The sequence below is a fragment of the Lycorma delicatula genome, chromosome 9 (genome assembly GCF_047948215.1).
Source record: "Lycorma delicatula isolate Av1 chromosome 9, ASM4794821v1, whole genome shotgun sequence".
In the NCBI taxonomy this organism is placed as follows: Eukaryota; Metazoa; Arthropoda; class Insecta; order Hemiptera; family Fulgoridae; genus Lycorma; species Lycorma delicatula.
Window position 1 is genome coordinate 66,048,409 of NC_134463.1, and position 20,748 is coordinate 66,069,156.

Genomic DNA, 20,748 nt, shown 5'->3' on the forward strand with positions numbered 1-20,748 from the left:
TTCTCGACGTGGAGTGTTTATTGACAAAATGTCAGCAGTTTCAATATCGATTATATCCTGTTCTGATTCTGTTGTTAACTTCGAGGAGTCGATTATTCGATTAGGAACAAAGTTTATTTATTATAAATTTTTCGTTTTAAATTCACTGTTACCAATACTGCACATCGTGCAAACTTTCGATAACATGACCATAAGTATGTGAAATATTAAACATTTTAAATACTGAAAAAAATAATAAATGTAATGAAAACTGGAATAAAAAGAATTTTCCATTTATTCAGTATCGATAATAAGAAGACCGGTACTGCATCGATTATAGTCATATTTCAAAACATTTTTAAATATAATTTATACTTCGACGATTTTCAACGCTGTTGTAATGGATTTCTGAAAATTCTCTGTGACAAATCATTAAAATTATATCGAATTCAAAATTTTCTGGAGAAATGGCTAGTACTTTTCGTCCTGAGGTAAGGAATCACACGTATTATACAGTACTTTAGGTTAGGTTTAATTTATTTTCTCACTTGATATATTTATACTGTAATATACTAAAGTTGAAATATATAATATGCTTAAATACCAAGCGGTATTCTGAGAAAAATAGACAGTTTTAGAAAACTTATTCTATTAAAAATGACTGTAAATTTAACCAAGGTTAGTTGAGCCCCAAGTAGTTATTACATTTTTATCCATGGCCTGCATTTTGTTCTCACTGATTCTATTAAAATTGAAATAAAACATTAAGTGGACTGGATGATTAATGGATATTATTCATAACCTATTTACATTAGTAACAATGCACTTAATACTTATAATTACAACCAATCAACAAATTCTAACTTAATTATGCTGCATATTGTATTTTATGTAAGATTAGGCCTCAGTTTACCCAATTGGCACATAAGTTAGTAACCATTTTAACAAAACAAAGTTTGTACCATTTAGTTTTAATATTATTATATAATGTTTATACCCATTTGGGTAGAAATGCACGGATCTTCAGAGGAACGAACAGTTTCTATCTGGTGTAAGCTTTCATTTCTCTTTTGGGTGAAATTATTTGTCTGAAGCTGCAGTTACTTCAGAGGCAAATTGTCCTTTCACACCACCCACCTGTTTTCCTTATTCTTGGTACATTCTAAGTTCTGTGGATGTATATCATACCTTTTAAAGCACATTTATTTTTTTTATGGCTGATGGTAACAGCCACTGTACACATAAGTTCTCTGGTTAATCAATCAGCAGCAAAGATATGCTTTAAAGGTCGTTGGTATGTTGATCTACATCTAAAGAACGAAGAATGTACCAAGTATGAAGAAAAGGAGTGGGTGGTGTGAAAGGACTATTCGTCTCTGAAGTAATCGCAGCTTCAGACAAATAATTTCACCCAGAAGAGAGTTGAAGGCTACCTACAGATAGAAACTGCCCATTCCTCTGAAGATCAGTGCATTTCTACCCATCTGTGTAGAAATGTTATATAATAATATTAAAACTAGAATGGTACTAATTGTAAAGTTGATGAATAATCATGCAGGCTGAAACTTAACCTTCATGTAACCTTGGTGAGAGCAAAACAATTATATATACAAAATCTGATGTGGGCACCACATAACTTCCTTGTGCGTCTGTTAAATTACATGTACACATTTAAAAAAAATGAAAAGCACATAAAATTTTATTTCATTATAACTTCTGATATTTTTCATATTTTTTTTTAATTATTGAATTATTATTTATCATAATTTTTTTTTTTACAATTAGAGGTTAATTATTATTAATAAATCAATATATTTAAATTAAAAAAAAAAAGTTGAAAATAAGGAGATAGTTCGATTCGAATCGATATGCCTTCCCCGTCTAAGATTCAAATATTTCATTAATTAGAATTTCATTTGGCTATAACTCTGGCCAATGAAAATAAGTACCACTTATGATGTATTGCCATTGAAAAGCTCTCAATGAGGGCTTATTACTGCAGTTAAAAAAATCAAAAATCCAAATGCTTTGGATTTTGGACTTTTTTGGTCCAGTCGATTGTAATCAAAAGAGAAGGTATACAACTAGATGTTGCAAGAGTCCTAAATCCAAAATTTCAACATCCTACGGCTAATCTTTTTTTGAGTTATGGGAGATACATATGTATGTACGTACAGACATCACACTGAAACTAGTCAAAATGGATATTTCTGTTGAAACCAGAAAACCAAAATTTTTTGCTATCACAATACTTCCTTAATTTCATACAAAGAAGTAAAAATATTAATATTTACAGTAATATATTCTGTGAAGATTATTATGCTCTTTCAAGTTTTCAATACCGAACATATCATATCTAACTTAATTGTTCACATGATAACCTGTAGTTTATTTGCTTTAAAGTGTTTGTTTTTTTGATTATATTTTATAGCAGTTCTTGATATTTGGCTATTACTGATTATTTACCTAAATTGTAAAATAAAATAAAATGAACATTAACATTAATAAAGAAAAACATAGCCTCCTTCTTGGTAATTTCTTAATTTATTTAAAAAAAATAAAAACGTCTTTAGAAGACTTCGTCTTTAAACATCTTTAGAAGATGGATCATTGTGTGATTTCCATGAATATGAAACCATTTAATAAAATATGTTTAATAATATATTTAATAAATATACCAGGATTAATAAAATAATAATAAAGGTAAAACTTGTCTAGCATACATTTTTTTAAAATTACAAAATAAATAATAGATTCATTTGAAATAATTATCATAGTAAATATTATCATATTTAACAAAGTTGAAAACTGTCATAATCTCATAATTTTATTTCAGGTTTTGAAAATATTTAAGCAGCTTCACAAAACAAGGAAGATTGTTTTCAAAGAAGATTCTTCAGCCCTTGATGGCAAGTTAAAATAAATATTTTAATTATGATTATATAAGCTATTTAATGTACCAACAGGGTTCAGATGCACCAATTTGTTTTTATTTAACCATTTGAAATTAAACCGCAATAGGCTTTATTAAACAAAATTTTTCCAAATTTGTTTAAGTAAAGAGAAGGAAACTGATTGGACACATGATTACAGAAAGTGGGATCTTGACAGCTACACTGGAAAAGTGAGAAGAAACAGAAAGAAGTGAAGAAGAAAAAGGATGAAGTTAATTGATGAGATGTGAATAGGAAACTACTAGTAGACAAAGGAGAAGGCTTGAGACAAGGATGGATGCAGGTAGCAGTAGTGTAAGGATCTGCCACCAAACAGAATACATGACAGTGTTTAAGTATACTTTTAAATTGGGAAAAAATTATAATTTTCAGAGTAAAATTAATTTTAAAATGAAATAGTATTAGGGACATAATACCATACGAATAAATTACAATTTTTTTTTTAACCTTTAAATCATGAATTTCAATTATCTTTGGTGTAGGTTGTTCCTATAAAGGATAGTCAAAATTTAAACTATTTACAAGAAGAGATGTAGGACTCTCTCTTCAAAAAAAAGGTGAAAATGAAAAATAAGTGTGTATTGGAAATCAAAACATTTAAGTTTTGTTACATATATACATTATTTTACCAATAATTAGCATGCACAAATATGAATGAATTAAAATGGTAAAAATATTATAGATAATAATTATTATGTGAAATGAATTAAAATATGTACAGGATGTTTCATTTTAATCGCTCCAGGCGATTTTCTTGTAAACTATGCTCAGTAAAAAAATGACCTAAACAAAAGTTACTCAGATTGAAGGGGGACAGCTCATGGTGACCTTGGATTTGACATTATTTCAAGGTTAACACAATTTTTTAAATGGAATGAACTATTTTTGATTCCACCAATGAAAATAGCAAAAAATGTTACATTGGAATATGTGGTCACACATATGAGCTTGGAAATTTTTCAAGGTCAAACACCAACCACCATAGTGTTATAAAACACTATGGTGGTTGGAGATAGTTTTATACAGTTACGTGTTTTTGAAAATCATACAATATTCCCGGAATATTTATATTCCAGTCCATTTATCTTGCAAACTATGGGAAAGAGCATAACAATGACTTTACAGAAATTATGTGGATAGAAGGTAAGTAAGTATCCAATGGTGACCCTGAGGTCTCCTTTGGAGGTCTTCCCAAGGCCATTGAGGGTTTTCAGATAGAATTACCTTTTTCAATAGCACCAGTGGAAAGAGTGAAAAATGTCATGTCAACATACTTGAATTTAGACATGACGTTTTATGATTATGTTTAATTTTTCCAGCTTCTTGAAGTTCATGGTTTAGCAGTAGTTAATTACATATGGTATCGGATCAACACAATTTGCTGATTCAAGGAAGTACCAGGCAGAAATCCTCTTTTCAGAACTTAGAAACCAGTGACTGTAAATATCTTCTTTTTTTCCTGTTTAGCCTCTGGGAATCACCGTCAGGTATTACTTCAGAGAATGAATGAGTATAAGTACGAGTGTAAGTAAAGTGCAGTCTTGAGATATGTGGTTAATTGAAACCCAACTACCAAAGAATACCGGTATCCATGATCTGGTATTCAAATCCAGACTGTAAATATCTGCAAAAAGAATCCACAACCATATAATACTATTATGAGGGTTAACCGTATAATCTTCAAAAACGTTCCAAGGTCATGTTTGACCATATGAGGTGCTACCCAAAAGTTCAGGGAATTTGAATTTCATGCGTGAACCATTGCTGGTACGACCTGCTGCCGCTAGATGTGGCTAACAGTACTCTTTGTGAATCAGTGTTCCAACAGCTGTGACGGTGAGAGGCTGCATTGTTGACTTTCGTGTGATTGTGTAATGTTGTTTTACTGTGTCAGCGAAGTTCTAAATGGTAGATTTTAAAGAGCAAAGAACCTGCATCAAATTTTGCTTCATGCTTAAAAAAACTGGTGCACAAACCCATTGCATGCTTGTGGAAGCATTTGATGACAATGCTATGAGTAAAACTTTTTTGTGGTACAAATGATTCAAAGATGGACGAACGACAGTCGATGACGATGAGTGTTCAGGAAGACCATCAACAAGTGCAACACCGGAAAACATCGCAAAAGTGCGAGAGGCTATTGTTGCAGATCGTAGACAAACAATCCATGAGGTTTGTGCAATCATACAAATGTCATATGGGTTCGTGCAACGCATCTTGTCGGACAATTTGAACATGAGACGCATTGCTGCAAAATTCGTACTGAGACTGTTGAACAGCAACCAGAAACAAAATTGCGTAGCTGTCTGTAGTGAGTTGAAAAATTCAGCAAGAGATGACCTTAACTTCATCTCCAACATCATAACCAGTGATGAGACATGGTTGTATGGGTATGACCCTGAAACAGCAGCAGTCGTCGCAAAGTTCACCATGGCCAAAAAAAGCACGCCAAGTTCACAGCAATGTGAAGTCCATGATGATTGTTTTTTCGACATCAAAGGCATTATCCATAAGGAATTTGTTCCTATTGGTCAAACTGTCAATGGCATGTTCTATTGTGAAGTTTTGAAGCGGTTACGTGAAAGCATTAGGCGCAAACAGCTGGGATCTACACCATGAGAATGTGCCCGTGCACACATCACTAACCGTTCGGAATTTCTTGGCTTCCAAAAAGACAGAAGTGATTCCCCAACCACCCTATTCGCCTGACCTTGCCCCATGTGACTTTTTCTCTTTTCTGAAAATAAAATTTCAATTGAAAGGCCGTAGTTTTAACACAATTGAAGAGATTCAGGAAGAAACACAGAACGTGCTTTGAAAACTTACACCTGCAGACTTCCAGGAATACATGGAATCATGGGAAAAACGCTAGGATCACTGTATCAATGCCCAAGGGGATTACTTTGAAGGAGAGAGTGGAAATTGTAAGTTATGGTAAGCTATTTTATTTTTATGGTAAAATTCCCTGAACTTTTGGGTAGCACCTCGTATATTCCAATGTAAATTTTTTGATCTTTTCATTGTTGGGGTCAAAAGTAAGTCATTCCATTTGAAAAAAATCATGTTAACCTTGAAATAGAGTCAAGGTCAAGTTTGAGGTCAAATACATGGTCACCATGAGGTGTCTCCCTCTAGTCTGAGTAACTTCGGTTTAGTTAATTTTTTAGTATTGTGTGTAGTTTATGAGAAATTCACCTGAGACAATTAAAATGAAATATATATAGATATATATAATTTTTTGTTGTTAACCAATGCTAATTCTAATTATTTTGTATATTGTATAAGTTAATACTTTTTGTACATTAAATTCATATTTAGTAGATAATGGTTTTAACTGTAAATAAGCCTTTTACTGGAAGATAATATGAAAATATTAAGATAGGGGAATGCAGTATACCAGAAGGGAGTAGCTTAAAATTGTTTAGATTTGAAAATTACTAAGGATGAGCAGAGTAAGAAAGATATCAAAAGTGGAATAGCATAAGAAAGGAGAGTGTTTATAAAATTAAAAAAAAGAAGAAATCTGTTGGTATGAAAATATATACATTAAATCATCTGTGCATACTGTGAATAGAAATTGTACCAGCTAGCAGATTCAGATGATAAATTTTGAACAGAATTATTCAGCACAAATTTTATCACCTTAGCAGTGAACAAAATCTCCCCGGTCTTATATATCCTGACAAAATTATATTAATATTAATTAACGTGTACAATTTTATGTATCTTGTGAATTCTTCATTGTAAATGAAAGAGATTTAACAAATCATTCTCACTGAAACTTTTTTGCCTATAGCTGCAAGAAAGAAAATTAATGAAGAGTTCAAGAAGAATAAGAGTATATCAGATGTGGACCAAATAGAAGAGGTAACGGTTTTTTTACAAAAAAAATTAATTTATTTTTCATTAAAAGTAAAAATCATTTTAGTAGTGACTACATAATTTTTTTTATTTTAATTTTATAGTCTTCTTTTTTAAGTAAGGAAATGAAAATAAAATATATTCTTTTATTTTCACAAAATTTATATAAAGCCGACAACTGTCTCAGTACACAGTAGCTTGTTATCTACAGAAATTAAAATTATGTTAAAATCAAAAACATATTTTCTTTTTGACATAATAATTATTAGCAATTAATTAATTTTCTCAATTTTTACTTAGATATTCACGACCCAAGTATAAGTCTTTCTGGTAGTTTGTTATAAGTTTATGTAAATTTTTACCTGAACAGATGATTAATATCATTAAATGATATTTAAATTATATTTTAGACTACTCCTAAATCTATTGATAAGAATAAGAAATAAAGTGAATTAAACTTTCTGGCTTACCTAGTTTCACTTTAAGAAAAAAAAATAATTTAACATACAGGTAGCAAAAAGAAGGGAAAATTATTAAGATTATTGTTGATTAATCATTACTGAATATTATTAAAATCATAATTATTTTGAATTTACATATATACATAAGGAAGGGAATGAAATGCAGTATAAGAGTGTTGAGGGTGCATTATCCTTTTATGCATTGCAGTACCTTTGTTCCTTTCAGCTGGATCTTTCTTATTAAAATGGTGGGTGCTATTTTGTTGACGGGTAAAGTTTTGGTTCTATTTAAGTTTAGTTGGATGGAGTGTCTGTTTGAATTCCAGTACTTTTGTAGATTCTAGGTAATTAAATTTACTTGGGTTAGTCCGTGGGAGAGTTCGGATGTATGAATCCTTCTTCTGGTGCAATTACGCTTCTGTCCATCCTCTGAAGGCCTTTCAATTTAGCAGGAATGCAACTGGTGGGGGCCCTAGTTTTGTGGAGGGTGTGTAATACACTCTTTGTGGAAGGAGTGTTATATGGTGGTAGTGGTTGACTTTCTATTAATGGATGTTAGGTAAGGAAGGGGAACCAGAGTTTGGTAGTTCTTCTTTTTCTACTTTTTCTGTCAGAATATACATACATCATACATAATGTGCTACAAATCTTACAATTTATGCTTTAAATTATTTTAGTAATATATAAATTTTGAAAATAAAAACACAGAACAATAATTTATATAAAAATACTTTTATTCCAGAAGATAAAATTATCTTATGAAGTGGAAAACATATTAAGAACAAAAGTAGTCCAGGCTACAGAAAAGAAACCTGGCACGTATGGTAAGTGAACAATTCATAGTCTCATTTTTATAAAAAGATAATTAGGTTACCAAGAAAGTAATTTCAGTTTTATAGTGTGAAATAAAACTCACTGTTTTTTTATACAAAGAATAAAGTTTAAACAATTATATATTTTCCAATTTGTCCGATAACCTTTTGTCTTCTTTCTGGCTAGTTCATGATTTCATACTTTATAGAATTCTGGTCCTTATCAGCAAAACACTGAACCAAGTGTGATTTCAGATCATAATCATCATTAGTGAAAGTATTACCATTCAAAGAGTTTTGCAAACTTCAAAATAAACTGTAATCTGATAGTACAAGATCAGGGCTATATGGGGGATGAGATATCACTTCGCATTCAAGCTCCAATAATTTTCTACAAGTTACAAGATATGCAATGCCTTGCATTATCTTTGTGATTTACCAATTCCAGTAATTTTTGTATGATTATTTCCTGCAGATTCATTAGTTGTTAACAGTAAACATCTGAATTGATCGTTTGATTCCTTGTAAGCAGTTCAAAATGTATTACACCTTTGTAATTGTACCAGATTGACAGAATGACTTTTTTTATGCAATTGAGCTTTCGATGTGGCTTGTGCTTGTTAATCAAGCTTAGACCATGATTTTGTTTTGTTATTGTAGATGATCCATTTACATCACCAGTGATTATGATTTCTTTGAAAAAAGGGTCAACTTCATTGCATTTGAGATGCATTTGCAAATATTGATTCATTGTGTTAAGTGAATCTCTTTCAATTCAAGCAGAACCCAAATATCATGCTTCTTAAGTCCAAGACATTTGATGTGATTTTTAATTGTTATGTGTGGTACATTTAACTTCACTGCTACCTCTTGTACAGTTATATGATGATCCGATTCAGTTATGGCTTTGATTTGGTCTTCAACTTCAGTAGGTTGACCAGAATTGGTATCCATCTCCAGAACAGAATTTTTTAAACCAATTCTGACAGTCGAGTTCTATAAGGTAATCAACACCATTAACTTCTCATATCTCTTAGCAACTCTCAGGAGCTTTTTTGCCTTTACAGAAATAAAAACGTAAAATATGTCAAAAATATTCATTTTTGCATGTTATTTTAAAATTAGCCATTTACTAGCAAATGCAAACAAAATTACATGCAATTTTCTTCTAAAGTATGCTAAAAATAACAGCTATCAAATGTCAAAAGAAAAAATTATAACATTGACATAAGTCCTTAAAAAAAAAACATAAAGCATAATTTGTGAAGATCAAGATTACTTTCTTGCCAACTCCAATATAAGGTATAGATTTAATTAGCTTCTCCAGTTATGCCCTGTGACTGTTAAACAAAAGTGATTAATCCAAGAAGCTGCCTGCAAAAATCTTCAAGGAACTCCAAATGTACATTCTAGTACTTTGAGTGTGCATCATTCGTAACTGAACTATTATGTAAAATGTTGAAGAAATTCATCTTATAATAAACGGATTGAAAAAAAAATTTACATCAGTAAGAAAGTGTAACTTTTGTTGATGAAAACACAAGAACCAACAGATATAGTTTGTATGTGTGTCAGAGTAAACAAACTAGATTAGTAGAAATTTATATTACTTCTTAAATATAACTAAAAAAATATATACTCATAACAATTTATCTGCCTATAAGACTGTAATCATAAGTAGAGTTATTTATTAAACCTTTAGTAAGAATGTAAAGAAGTATATAGGTAATAAGTTATTTTAGCTATTCAGAAGAATCAAGTTCAGATAAAAACATTCAAGTACAAAGTTGTAATCTTAATTATTGTAAGAGATTCCAGTAAAATCAGTTTTTTGAACTCAATTTGTATAGTAATAGTAGAGAATAAATTTATATAGAAGTTGTGCACTACAGCAACTTAGAACAAAAGAAACATTCTTTGCTAACTGAAAATATATTGTAGCAAGCACCAAAGTCTGTATAAACCCTTCTATGATAGATAATTAGCTGCTCCCCTCATATTTCACAGACTTTTTATTTATTACAGACTGCATTAATCATATTGCAGTTAACTGACTTCTTACATTTGGAAATAATTATTAAATATTTATTTTCTATTTCAAATAATCTATATTATTATAGTAAAAATTTTTTCTACATCCTGGTTACAATTTTTCAGTTTATTCATGATATTTTTCCCAAGGAAACCCAGAATTTTTTTGTTTTTTTTAAGGTCTGTCTAGTTTTAATATATATTGATAAAAGTGAAAAACTATCACATAATCAGTCTAACATTACAATGCATTGAAAATATTACTGGGATAATTTACAAATAGAATGTGTAGTGAAAGACAGGCTATACAAAGTCTGATTTCAGAGAGAGCATAAATAAAAAGAGGATATTTTGTAATCACATTAATCTTAGAAGATCAGCTTAAGAAGAATAGACATCTACATGGCACTTGTAGAACAGGCAAAGGTTTGATAATGTAGAATGCAAAATAGCATTTTATAAGGCAATTATTGGATTGAAAGCTGATTTCCGTGGCATCTCAAGTGGTACCATCTTAGCCTTTCATCTGGAGGTCCTGGGTTCAAATCCCAGTAAGGCATGGCATTTTTCATAAGCTACAAAAATGCAGTTTCCATCTCCTACTATGTACAGTTTAAAATCTGTTATCTTACTAGCTGCCATGGTTACAATTACCTTCTTGCATATCTCAGTACTGCAAGGAAGCATGTTTGATACCTTTTACAATGACTGTAACATAGAAAAATATACATTTTATTTATAGAATATTCTCTTTTATTCCAGAATTAAGGTTGCGTCCTGAAGTTCAAAGGTTAGACAATGCTAAATTTATACCAACAGCACCTGATAATGATAATGTAAAGAATGAAGGAACTAACCAGGAAAAAATTAAAAGTGGGCAGACTATAACATGCTGCAAGGAACAGCAAGCACAAACCACAAAAATATTATAGTTTTACATCATGATTAATTACCATTAATTATTTGTAAATAGATGAATAAAATAATATATCTGTTAATTTATAGTTGTTAAAAAAAATTACTTGTGTATGATAAAATATCAAACATTTAGCACAACATTAAGATTCTTTTTAGTTTAATAAAATTAATTGTAAATATTACAGTTAAATAAATTTTATGTGGTTCTATTTCTCCTTGATTTTTTAAGAGTAAACAATAAATTTTCTTAATATGTTTAGCTTAAGCACATTATTAAATTGACCGGAAATTTAACTCTAATTTTCAATTTAAATGTATGCAGCTAACAGTAACATCAACATTTTGTAAATATAGAAATTATTTTTTTAAACTTAACAGAACAATTTAAAAGAAAGTAAACTTTATTTATTATTCTGTTAAAATATAACATGTATGATATAACAATATTGTTATAGAATGGAGAATGAACTTCCACCCTCCTCCCCACAGATATTTGTAATATTTTGTTCTGAGATCTCTAGAGCAATATGCTAAAATCACGTTTACAAGAATGAATCTGATTTAAATATCTATAATGAAGCAGGTGCGTACTATAAAAAATATAGTGTGGTGAATAAGTAAATGTGACAAATTTTATACAGAGATAACTAATACAGAATATTAAAAAAAGACAATTAAGGAACACATTAAACATTAAAATATAATTAACAGAATCAAACGCAGTAGCCTGAAATTAATAAAAATACATTTTAAAGGTAAATTACAACCCTTGATAAAAGTATTCATAAAAAATACTAGTGATAATAAAATAATGAACAAATAAGTTTGAAAATAATAGTTGAATGAAAATAGATTTTGTACTTCTATTTTACTTCATATCATGCAATATAAGTAATATATTTTACTTCTCATTATACATTAATGAATTTTAGAAAAAAAAATATGAGGAATTACTTGCTATATCTCAAAAGAGATATTACTTATAAAACTTAATATGAATTTTTTTACCTTATCAGAAAATAGTATTATTGGATTTAAATATATCCTAACCATGGAGGGTGGATATATTTATCACACAGAGTAATAGATTATCACCAAATTACAACAATTCTAAGATATTATCAATTCTTTCTGAAAAAGATTGTTTTTCTTTTTGTATTAATGTATCAATCATACCACACAGTTTCAAAAATATATGCTTTATATTAAGTATAAATATAAGCTTAACTGTTAATATTTGCTTAAGTGTTTTATAAACTTAATCCAGACAAAATCCAGCAATAACTTTCTCAACTATGCCTGTCAACTTATGCAATTAGCTAGAAAGTTTTTGCATTTTGGGGGCTCCCATATTGGGTAAATGCATTTGGGTAAAATTAATATTTTTAAGAAAATTATAATCCCTAAGCGGTGATAATAAATTTAAAAAAATAACCTTAAAAGTTGTATTAAAAATACAAAGATACACCCATAATTATAAATATGGTAAATGAAGTTGTATTTTTTTAGGAAGGGGATGGAAATTTTTGATTAATTTTTTTTCAAGAAATACTAGAGAGTAGCTGCTACAAAAAATTTAAATTTTTAAGTAAACAAACTTTACTTAAAAAAATTTTTTTTGGTTCCACAGAACATTAGAGAAAGATGGGCAAAAACATTTTATAGCATTTTGAAGGCTGTTGATATATTAAATATAGATGCAAAAAAACTCCCATTAACTCCTTTAAAGCAAGACAGGTAAGAAAAATAAAATTATATAAAGTATTTTTGGGGGAGGGGCTGAATATTAAATAAACATTTTTGGTAATTTATGATCTTGGTAAAGGAAACTTCAACTTTTGTAAGAAGAATTTTTTTTAAAATGCCTTTATAAAGATTTGAAATTTTATTTCAACCAAAATACCTCCACTCCTTTTTTCAATTTTTGCAAACATTCAATACATTCTTTCTCCCTGAAGGTCAGCCACTTGTCCACCAAGTTTGAAGAAAATCAGTCAACAGTGCCCATAGTTATAAGACTAAATTCAGTCAGAACAATGTGCATATGAATGTCTTGTCGGACAAGAACAGATCGTTTGGACTTGTGAGCATTGGATTAAAAATTTTTTCTCATACTATTTATTTAAATTTATTTATTTTTTTATTAAAAAATTGTTAAAAAACATCTCCTTAAGGCATAAAACTGAAAAAAAAATTTTTCAGGTTTTTTTACTGATCCATATCTTTCCTCTTATAGCTGTAACTCTTAAATCAGCATATATCGCTATAGACAGGAAAGTAAAAATAATTACTACTATTACTACATTTTTCACTAGTCAAGTATGTCACCTTCATCGTGAAATTAATAAATGTAATTTATACACTTGTAGCTACAATTTTGTTCTTTGCTCCTTTTACTAGAATTTGGTACATATGAATATTAAGTTTCACAATAATAACATTCATAGGAAACCTGAAATAAAACATAGATCACTCCCAAAAAATGACACATTCTCAAGAATAACAAGATCCCATGTCATGCTTACTAGGTAAAGTGAGATGTTAGTGAATTCCTATTACCTTCTTCACTAAGCCAAATAACTACTCATCCATATCAGCAACACAAGTCCACCAAAATACAAGTGACATTTTCACTCTGTTCACCAAAAGGAATGACTATTTTGTGAACATCATTACTCTCATTATAATCCTGACTAATGCCTCTTGTATTTCAAAACGTAAGAAAGATGGAGACAAATAGTGGACAACGCAACACATTAATATTGCCGTTTCTATTATATAACAATATTATTACATTTTGTCTATCTCTTCATTTCAGCAGGGAAAGTATAATGTACATTAAAATTTTTTATGAGGGTTTTTTAATTTGGATCTAATTTTCAATTGTTACTGTTTGTTATGAGCATGATATATACACTACTTCAGCTCAGTTGGGGAAGAATGTGATCTATAATAATTAAGTAATTGAAATCAAACAGTTTGCATGCATATCCAGGCTGCAGCCAGATTATCAACGACTTGAAAAACATTAAGTTTTGTTGTGAGTTTACAAGCACTATAGCAGTTAATGTTACCAGACAGATATGTTAGGTATGCAGAGGAATTCTACAGATTCTTTAAGAAAAGAAAATTTCAACCATTGAAATAATACATTTTTATTTTTAGCTAATGCTTTTTTATCATTACAACTAGAACTATACCATGACTCTTAGGCAATGTGTATAACCTAAGTCTTCTCATAAGCATTCTTTATAGAAAGAAAATAAAAAACCACGTAGAATGAATTCAAATTTCTATTATTATTTTAAAAAAAAAGAAAAATCTTATCAAAAGCTAAAATATAAGCAAACTGATAAAAAAGTTATTAATGAGCAAGCTTTTTCAATTCAAAATCCGAAATAAATGTCAGCTGTGACTGACTCCATTCAATATCCATGTTCAAGTATTAGTTTAACACAAAAATGATGCAAATAAGTATTTCACTATCAAAATTAAAATAATTTTTCTGATTTTTATGTCTTAGTTTCCTGGCATCATAGTTCTAGAGCTATGCTGCAAGAAGGAAAGTAAGGTAATTGGTCACAAAAAAAAAAAAATGGGGTATGCATTTTTTGACATTTCATGGATCCAGGGTCCCACAAAAAAGTGGGGGGTAATGTTTGTATGTTTGAAGCTTATTATCTTTTAACTAATTTTGATGAAACTCATTTTATTTAAACTTTTAATAATAATATTACAATAAATCATCATAATTCACCCCTGCCCCAAAAAAAGGGATTTTTCAGTGGAATTTTTTTTTTAGTTTCTTTCATTTAACATAGTAAAGTAGACAAATCAAAAAGTTTTCTTGTAAGGTGGTGGGAGTGGGGAGCAGAAAAAATATTGCTTTTTGAATTTTTTAAACTTTTTTCTTGCATCATTATATTTTCACTATATAAGAATAAATAACAAATTCCAGGAAAGTATAATAACACTTTTCTCAGCTTTTTCTTTTAATGAGGGATAGTCTTGGAAGGAGCTGTAAAATACAGTGAATCATTGATAGAAAAGTAAAAAAAATGTATGATACAATTGTGAAGGAGAACATGGATAAAACAAAAAGATTAGAGAAAATTACCATAATGTGAAGATAAGTATGGACATCCTCCCTTGTAGGGAGAATTTAATAATGTTACACATGACAGCAATCATTTATAACCAATTTCTTAATTTACATTCTGCCTAACAAATAAAAGAAATTCTAAATCAAGGAAATGTGATGTCACCAGAAATTTCAAAATACATTGCATGTTTCAAATTTCACGAGCTTCTAACTCTTGTATCCATAATTTTCCTTGGGAAGTTAGTACTCTGAATTAATTCAGTTTAAATAACATAGGGCTACATCTCTCTTTAAAATATAAAAACTTTTGGATGAAACTTCAGTAATTTTTATGAATATTAACTTTCATTTCAAGTTTTTCTTCAAAACATTTGATTTAAAAAAACTTAATGAATACAAACTTAAATCAAATGCATTTATTTAATTTTCATAGTATACATCTCAATTAAAAAGTAACCAATAGCAATAACATTAAGCATGAAAACAATCTCACTAATAAAACTTCTACTGTGAAAATGTTTTTGACATAAGTAAAAACCTTCATTAAATTAGAAATCATTTGTTTTTTATTTTAAAAAAAATTATTACAAAATTTAATAAATGTACATTACAAATGATAGAGGGTTATTTTTTTTCAAGGTCTGATCAGTTGCGAAATAAAAACTGGCGCAAAAATCGGATGAACCTTTGGCATAAAACGCAGCGTCTCTAGTATGGACTTCAATCACGCTGCGTCATTTCATTTAGTTCTGAACATCTGCAGTTAGCATATAAACATGCCTACAACAATAGCATCTCCCGCCAAGTGTGAAGTGCGTGCGGTAATTCGATTTCTTCAGGCTTAGGGGTATAATGCAGCTGAAATTCATCGACGAATAAGTAATGTGTACAGTGAAACTTCAATGAGTGACAAAAAAGTGCGACAATGGTGCAGGAAATTTAAAGAAGGACGTACAGATGTTAATGATGTAGGCGGTCAGGGAAAGAAGCGAGTGTCAACCGATGATCTCGTTGAGCGAGTGGAAAACACAGGTGGCTCTGTTCTATGAGGAGGGTATTGGAAAGTTGGTACCACGCTACGACAAATGTCTAAATCGGAGTGGCGACTATATAGAGAAATAGCGTAACTATGTTAAGTACTTGTTACAAATAAAAAATTTTTTATTTTCACTGTGGTTTTAATTTTGTGACTGATCGGACCTTGAAAAAAAAATACCCTCGTATTATAAATTAAAACATTTCATTTAAAGGTTCAGTCACTGCTCAGTTATCACTGAACCACACTCAATGACAGATACCGAATTCACGTCTGCATGTTAACAGAACAGTCCTTAACTTAGTTGAACAGAAATTGTTAATTTCTTGAATAACCACTTTTATTAATAATTAAATAATTTTATAGTACAGTGGTCGCTGGTTATTATGTTTCACTGATCAATGTTCTATGTTCATCTGATCAGTCGCTTATTATGATCAAATTAAGAAGTCCCAATTCAAATTACAAATTTACATTAATTTTTTACTGATTTTTATGATCATATATTTTAATTTGCTGTTCGTTATGATGATAAATTAAACGAAAAGTTAAAAATTTTTAATTTTATTGCAACAGGAAGTATGTTTGTTAGTAAAGTATATAGTATAAGTAAGAATACATAGGGCATATCACAAATTAGGCAAAAAATTATAGACAACCTTTTTTCCAGCTGATAGGAAATTCTTGAATGTGATGCAACATTGTTACGACTACACTGCACCATCATTTGAAAGAGAGAGACATTGTATGTTCCCCTCCTCAATACTCATCTTCTCTTTATGCTATAGAGTATGTACAATGTATAGTTATGCATGCCTAACTCCAATTCATAAGTCATTTAGTTGCATACACTGCAACGCATACCGCAGCAGTCTGTATACTATATTTACATACTGTTTGGTTCATTTTTTGCTTAACTGTTATATACTGTATTAAAATATGCAGTCATAAGAAAAGAACTGATTTAAGTTTAGCAGATAAAGTTAAAATTTTAAAGCAATTCGACGAATTGAAATTAAAAATGAAAACCCAAAGAAAAGCAGCAGTTAATTAGGCATTCCACAATCAACATTTAAGTATATTCTAAAAAATCGAAGTAAGTTCAAGGAAGTTGCTGTTACTAACCAGGAAAGTAAGCGTAGAGGTAAAAATCAAACAGTTGATGAAGTTTTACTAATTTGGTTTAAACAGACCAGCTCTATGAATATCCCTATTATTTACAGCATCCTGTTGCAAAAAGCAAATGATTTAGCACAAAAAATGGATGAGCAGTTTACTGCAACGGACAGATGGTTAACTAGATGGAAAGATTGGCAGGAAATAATCTATAAAAAACTACACGGAGAAAAATAAGACTGATGTTAATTTGGCTGACTGGGCAGAAATAATCTGAAAAACTACACTGAAAACATACATGGAAGAAAACATCTACAACATAGAATAGATAGGACTTTACTACAGAGTGACGCCAGATCAGTGCACGGTTTTAAAATATCTATAGCTTCTGCCAGTAAAAAAATGAAAGTTAGAATTACAGTAGCTCTTATTTATAATATGATCAGATAAAAAACACCATTAATGATGGGCATAAGTAAAAAGGCTAGGTTTCAAAAGCGTAAAAAAATCTATTCGTTAACTATATGAAAAATTCAAACGGATAGATGACTGGGTCAATATTTGAAGGTTACTCATTTGAAGGGTGAATGGGATGTGCACCTTTGTAAAAGGAATAAAAAAATTGCTTTAATTTTGGATAACTGTATGGCACATCTAGATTTGTCTCTGGAGAACAGTTAACTTGTGTTCTTACCACATTGATCATACAGCTGCTTGACCAAAGAATTATTAAAACCTTCAAAACATATTATTAATCCGATTTTTGGGAAAAAATTATTGATATGATAGACAATAGTGAAGGAACATGTATCAAGATTGCAAATAAGATCATGATTTTAGATGCTTTGCACCTGACAGCAAAAGCTTGAAGTATGGTTTCAGAAGAAAGTATTTTAAATTGTTTTAAGAGATTTGAAAAAAGTGCTCCACAAGAAATTGTACAACTTGTTGAACTTGAAAGGCCTGCAACTATTGAAGAGCAGTTCAGTGCATGGGTAGAAATTGACAACGATTTATCTGTTGCAGACGTCATGCAATTTACTGTTAAAAATTCACAAGAAGAAGAAGATGATGACAAAAAGGAAGAGCCAGACAGAGAACCATTAAGTAAAAGGAAGGACCGGGAATCCGAAGAGCTTTGGAGGAATGTGTCAGTGGCGAAGAATATAAACATTTGAACAACTTGGAATTATTTTTTAATAAACAGACACAACAAAACAAACATAAATGACATTTTTAAAAGCTAATAATTTAGTAAAAAAAATGTAATAAACTCTTAGATTTAAAAAAAATATACTCTAAACTAATTGTTAAATTGTACAACTAATATGTACATACTGTAATAATGTTTAAAAAAACTTTTATTTTAAGTTATGTATTGTATCTTTTAAGTTAATATGTAGTTGTTTATTGTTTCAAATTGAAAATAAAAATTAAAAAAGTGTGGGTCTTGCATGTACACAATAACCTACTCCCCATTTGTCGACCATGCAACTGACAACTCCATTTTTGAATAATATGATTACAATTAAAACCGGAAATCCCGAAATGATCATATTAACCGGTGACCACTGTATTATACTAAACAACACATCACTAAAAAATGATGTGTTGTATGAAGATATACTGCTTTTAGTAAAATGAACATTCATTTAAAAAAAGAAAACAAAGTAGTTTTAACAGCAAAAATAAGTTAAGAGATGAGTTAAATGAGCAAAATCAAACTTTCCAGTTAAAAAGTAATGTGTTCAAAATGGCAATCATGTTTTCATATAAATTGTATCACATAAAGTTAACTTTTTAGGAGGGAAGTCTTTTATCTGTAATAATTAGATAAACCAAAGCATCAACAACATGGTTATATGGATGCAATACCAGTTAACAGTAAATTTGAGATCAAGATATATCTGTTAAAAGTCAGTGGGTTACTGAATCAGATGAAGAATGCAATATTAAGTGGTCAATCTGAATTATAAAGTGAAGTTTTTTCTTTGAGTTAACTACATACCTACCATGAAGATATTTACTTGTGCCATTCACCCACAATAATATTGTATTAATAACCTTTACTCAACTCAAGTATGATGTACACCATTTCTGGATTTATCAGCAGTCATAGATGAGGTAGTTGCACCTTCATAAACACAGCATGAAGTATACTTGGGCTAGATAATTTATTGGCTCCCTCATTAAATTTTTCATATTTTGTAACACACTTTCAGAGCAAAGAATTCCTTATAACAAAATTTTTATGAAGATAGAAAAAGTTATTACCCTCTAAAAAATGTCAATCCATTCCAAATGGTCCAGCACTGACTGCCACACCACTTCAGAAAAAATTCATACTTTGTAGGGACATTCCCTTATGTTTTGGTATTTGAAATTTTTATTAACTAATCTTTTTAAATCTTTATTGTATCTGGCTGAAAAATGGTGGCCATTTTTGTTTTAAGCCTCATGCTGTTTTTATGTATTCGCAGGCATCTACGATTTTCTAAATTACTCAGCACTTTTAAAACTTTTTCAAATATTCTATTTCATGATATTTACAAGTTTAAGTGACCTCAGAGTTTATTCTTCATTCTCCATTATTATCTTTAATTGATGTCTTTAGGAAAAACTCCATACACAGTTTGTATCTTTTCTGTTAAGTGGTAGCATTTGCATTTTGTTGGGAATAGTGTAAATGAGCCTCAGTATGGGATGACATGACATCATAGCAGCATGGCTTGTAATTAACACTTCCACCTCGTCATAATTAATTTATTTACAATGTTCCATTTCTTAGAAATCATTCATGTGAGTTGGATCCTTCATTCATATGTTTACTTTGTATAGTGTACATTGATTATTATTTACTGTGTATGTTACTAAATATAGTTAAAAATACCCATTAGTAAAAAAAAAATTTTTTTTTAATTAAAGAAAGCAATAAATAACACTGTAATCAATTGAATACTGAATCGTTATTACTTTGACAATAATCTGCCGCCACCAAGTCATGGCCAGCAGGCCAGTCACTGCAGTGTTATCAGCAATATGTAACAATGTAATTTCATTCCAGCCCATACCGAGGCACATTTACACTACTCTCAACAAAAACAAATGCTGCCATTTAACAGAAAAGGTCTTAGAGTTTTATGGCAAGCTCCATTAGTAAAAATACCTACAGAACACTGATACTCTATTTTTACAAAAGATCATGCAACTGTACACTTTAATAGCAGAGTAAAGTGAGACAAATTGTGAAGGAAGAAGACAATATAATGCAGGCACAGACTTGAACTACTTGCAGATGCATGAATGAGCCTGTACAATCCTGTAAGGCTTCTTTTTAATAATGAATTAATTTATTATCTTTTATAAACAATTTGTAATATTTAGCAGGTATAGATCCTGACTTCTGGATAACATTATTTTGATAAAGAAAAACTTTATATCTAAAATAACTTAAAATTATATATTGGGCAGTCTGTAT

General features: G+C 29.9%; 1 protein-coding gene across 1 annotated transcript; it reads left to right on the plus strand.

Annotated features, from left to right (window-relative positions):
• The first annotated feature begins 169 nt into the window (after positions 1-169).
• On the plus strand, positions 170-11,225 carry LOC142329868 (complex III assembly factor LYRM7). Its single transcript, XM_075374750.1, has 5 exons — positions 170-470; positions 2,816-2,888; positions 6,730-6,800; positions 7,998-8,079; positions 10,861-11,225. The coding sequence occupies exons 1-5, from the start codon at positions 447-449 to the stop codon at positions 11,028-11,030; spliced, it is 420 nt and encodes a 139-aa protein (XP_075230865.1). The 5' UTR covers positions 170-446; the 3' UTR covers positions 11,031-11,225.
• The last annotated feature ends 9,523 nt before the right edge of the window (positions 11,226-20,748 follow it).

Bases quoted from the DNA above. Each gene is read 5' to 3' on its own strand.
- LOC142329868 (XM_075374750.1), top strand. From the start codon at position 447: ATGGCTAGTACTTTTCGTCCTGAG. The intron at 471-2,815 runs GTAAGGAATCAC...ATTTTATTTCAG, and splicing joins CTAGTACTTTTCGTCCTGAG to GTTTTGAAAATATTTAAGCA. The intron at 2,889-6,729 runs GCAAGTTAAAAT...TTTTGCCTATAG, and splicing joins AGATTCTTCAGCCCTTGATG to CTGCAAGAAAGAAAATTAAT.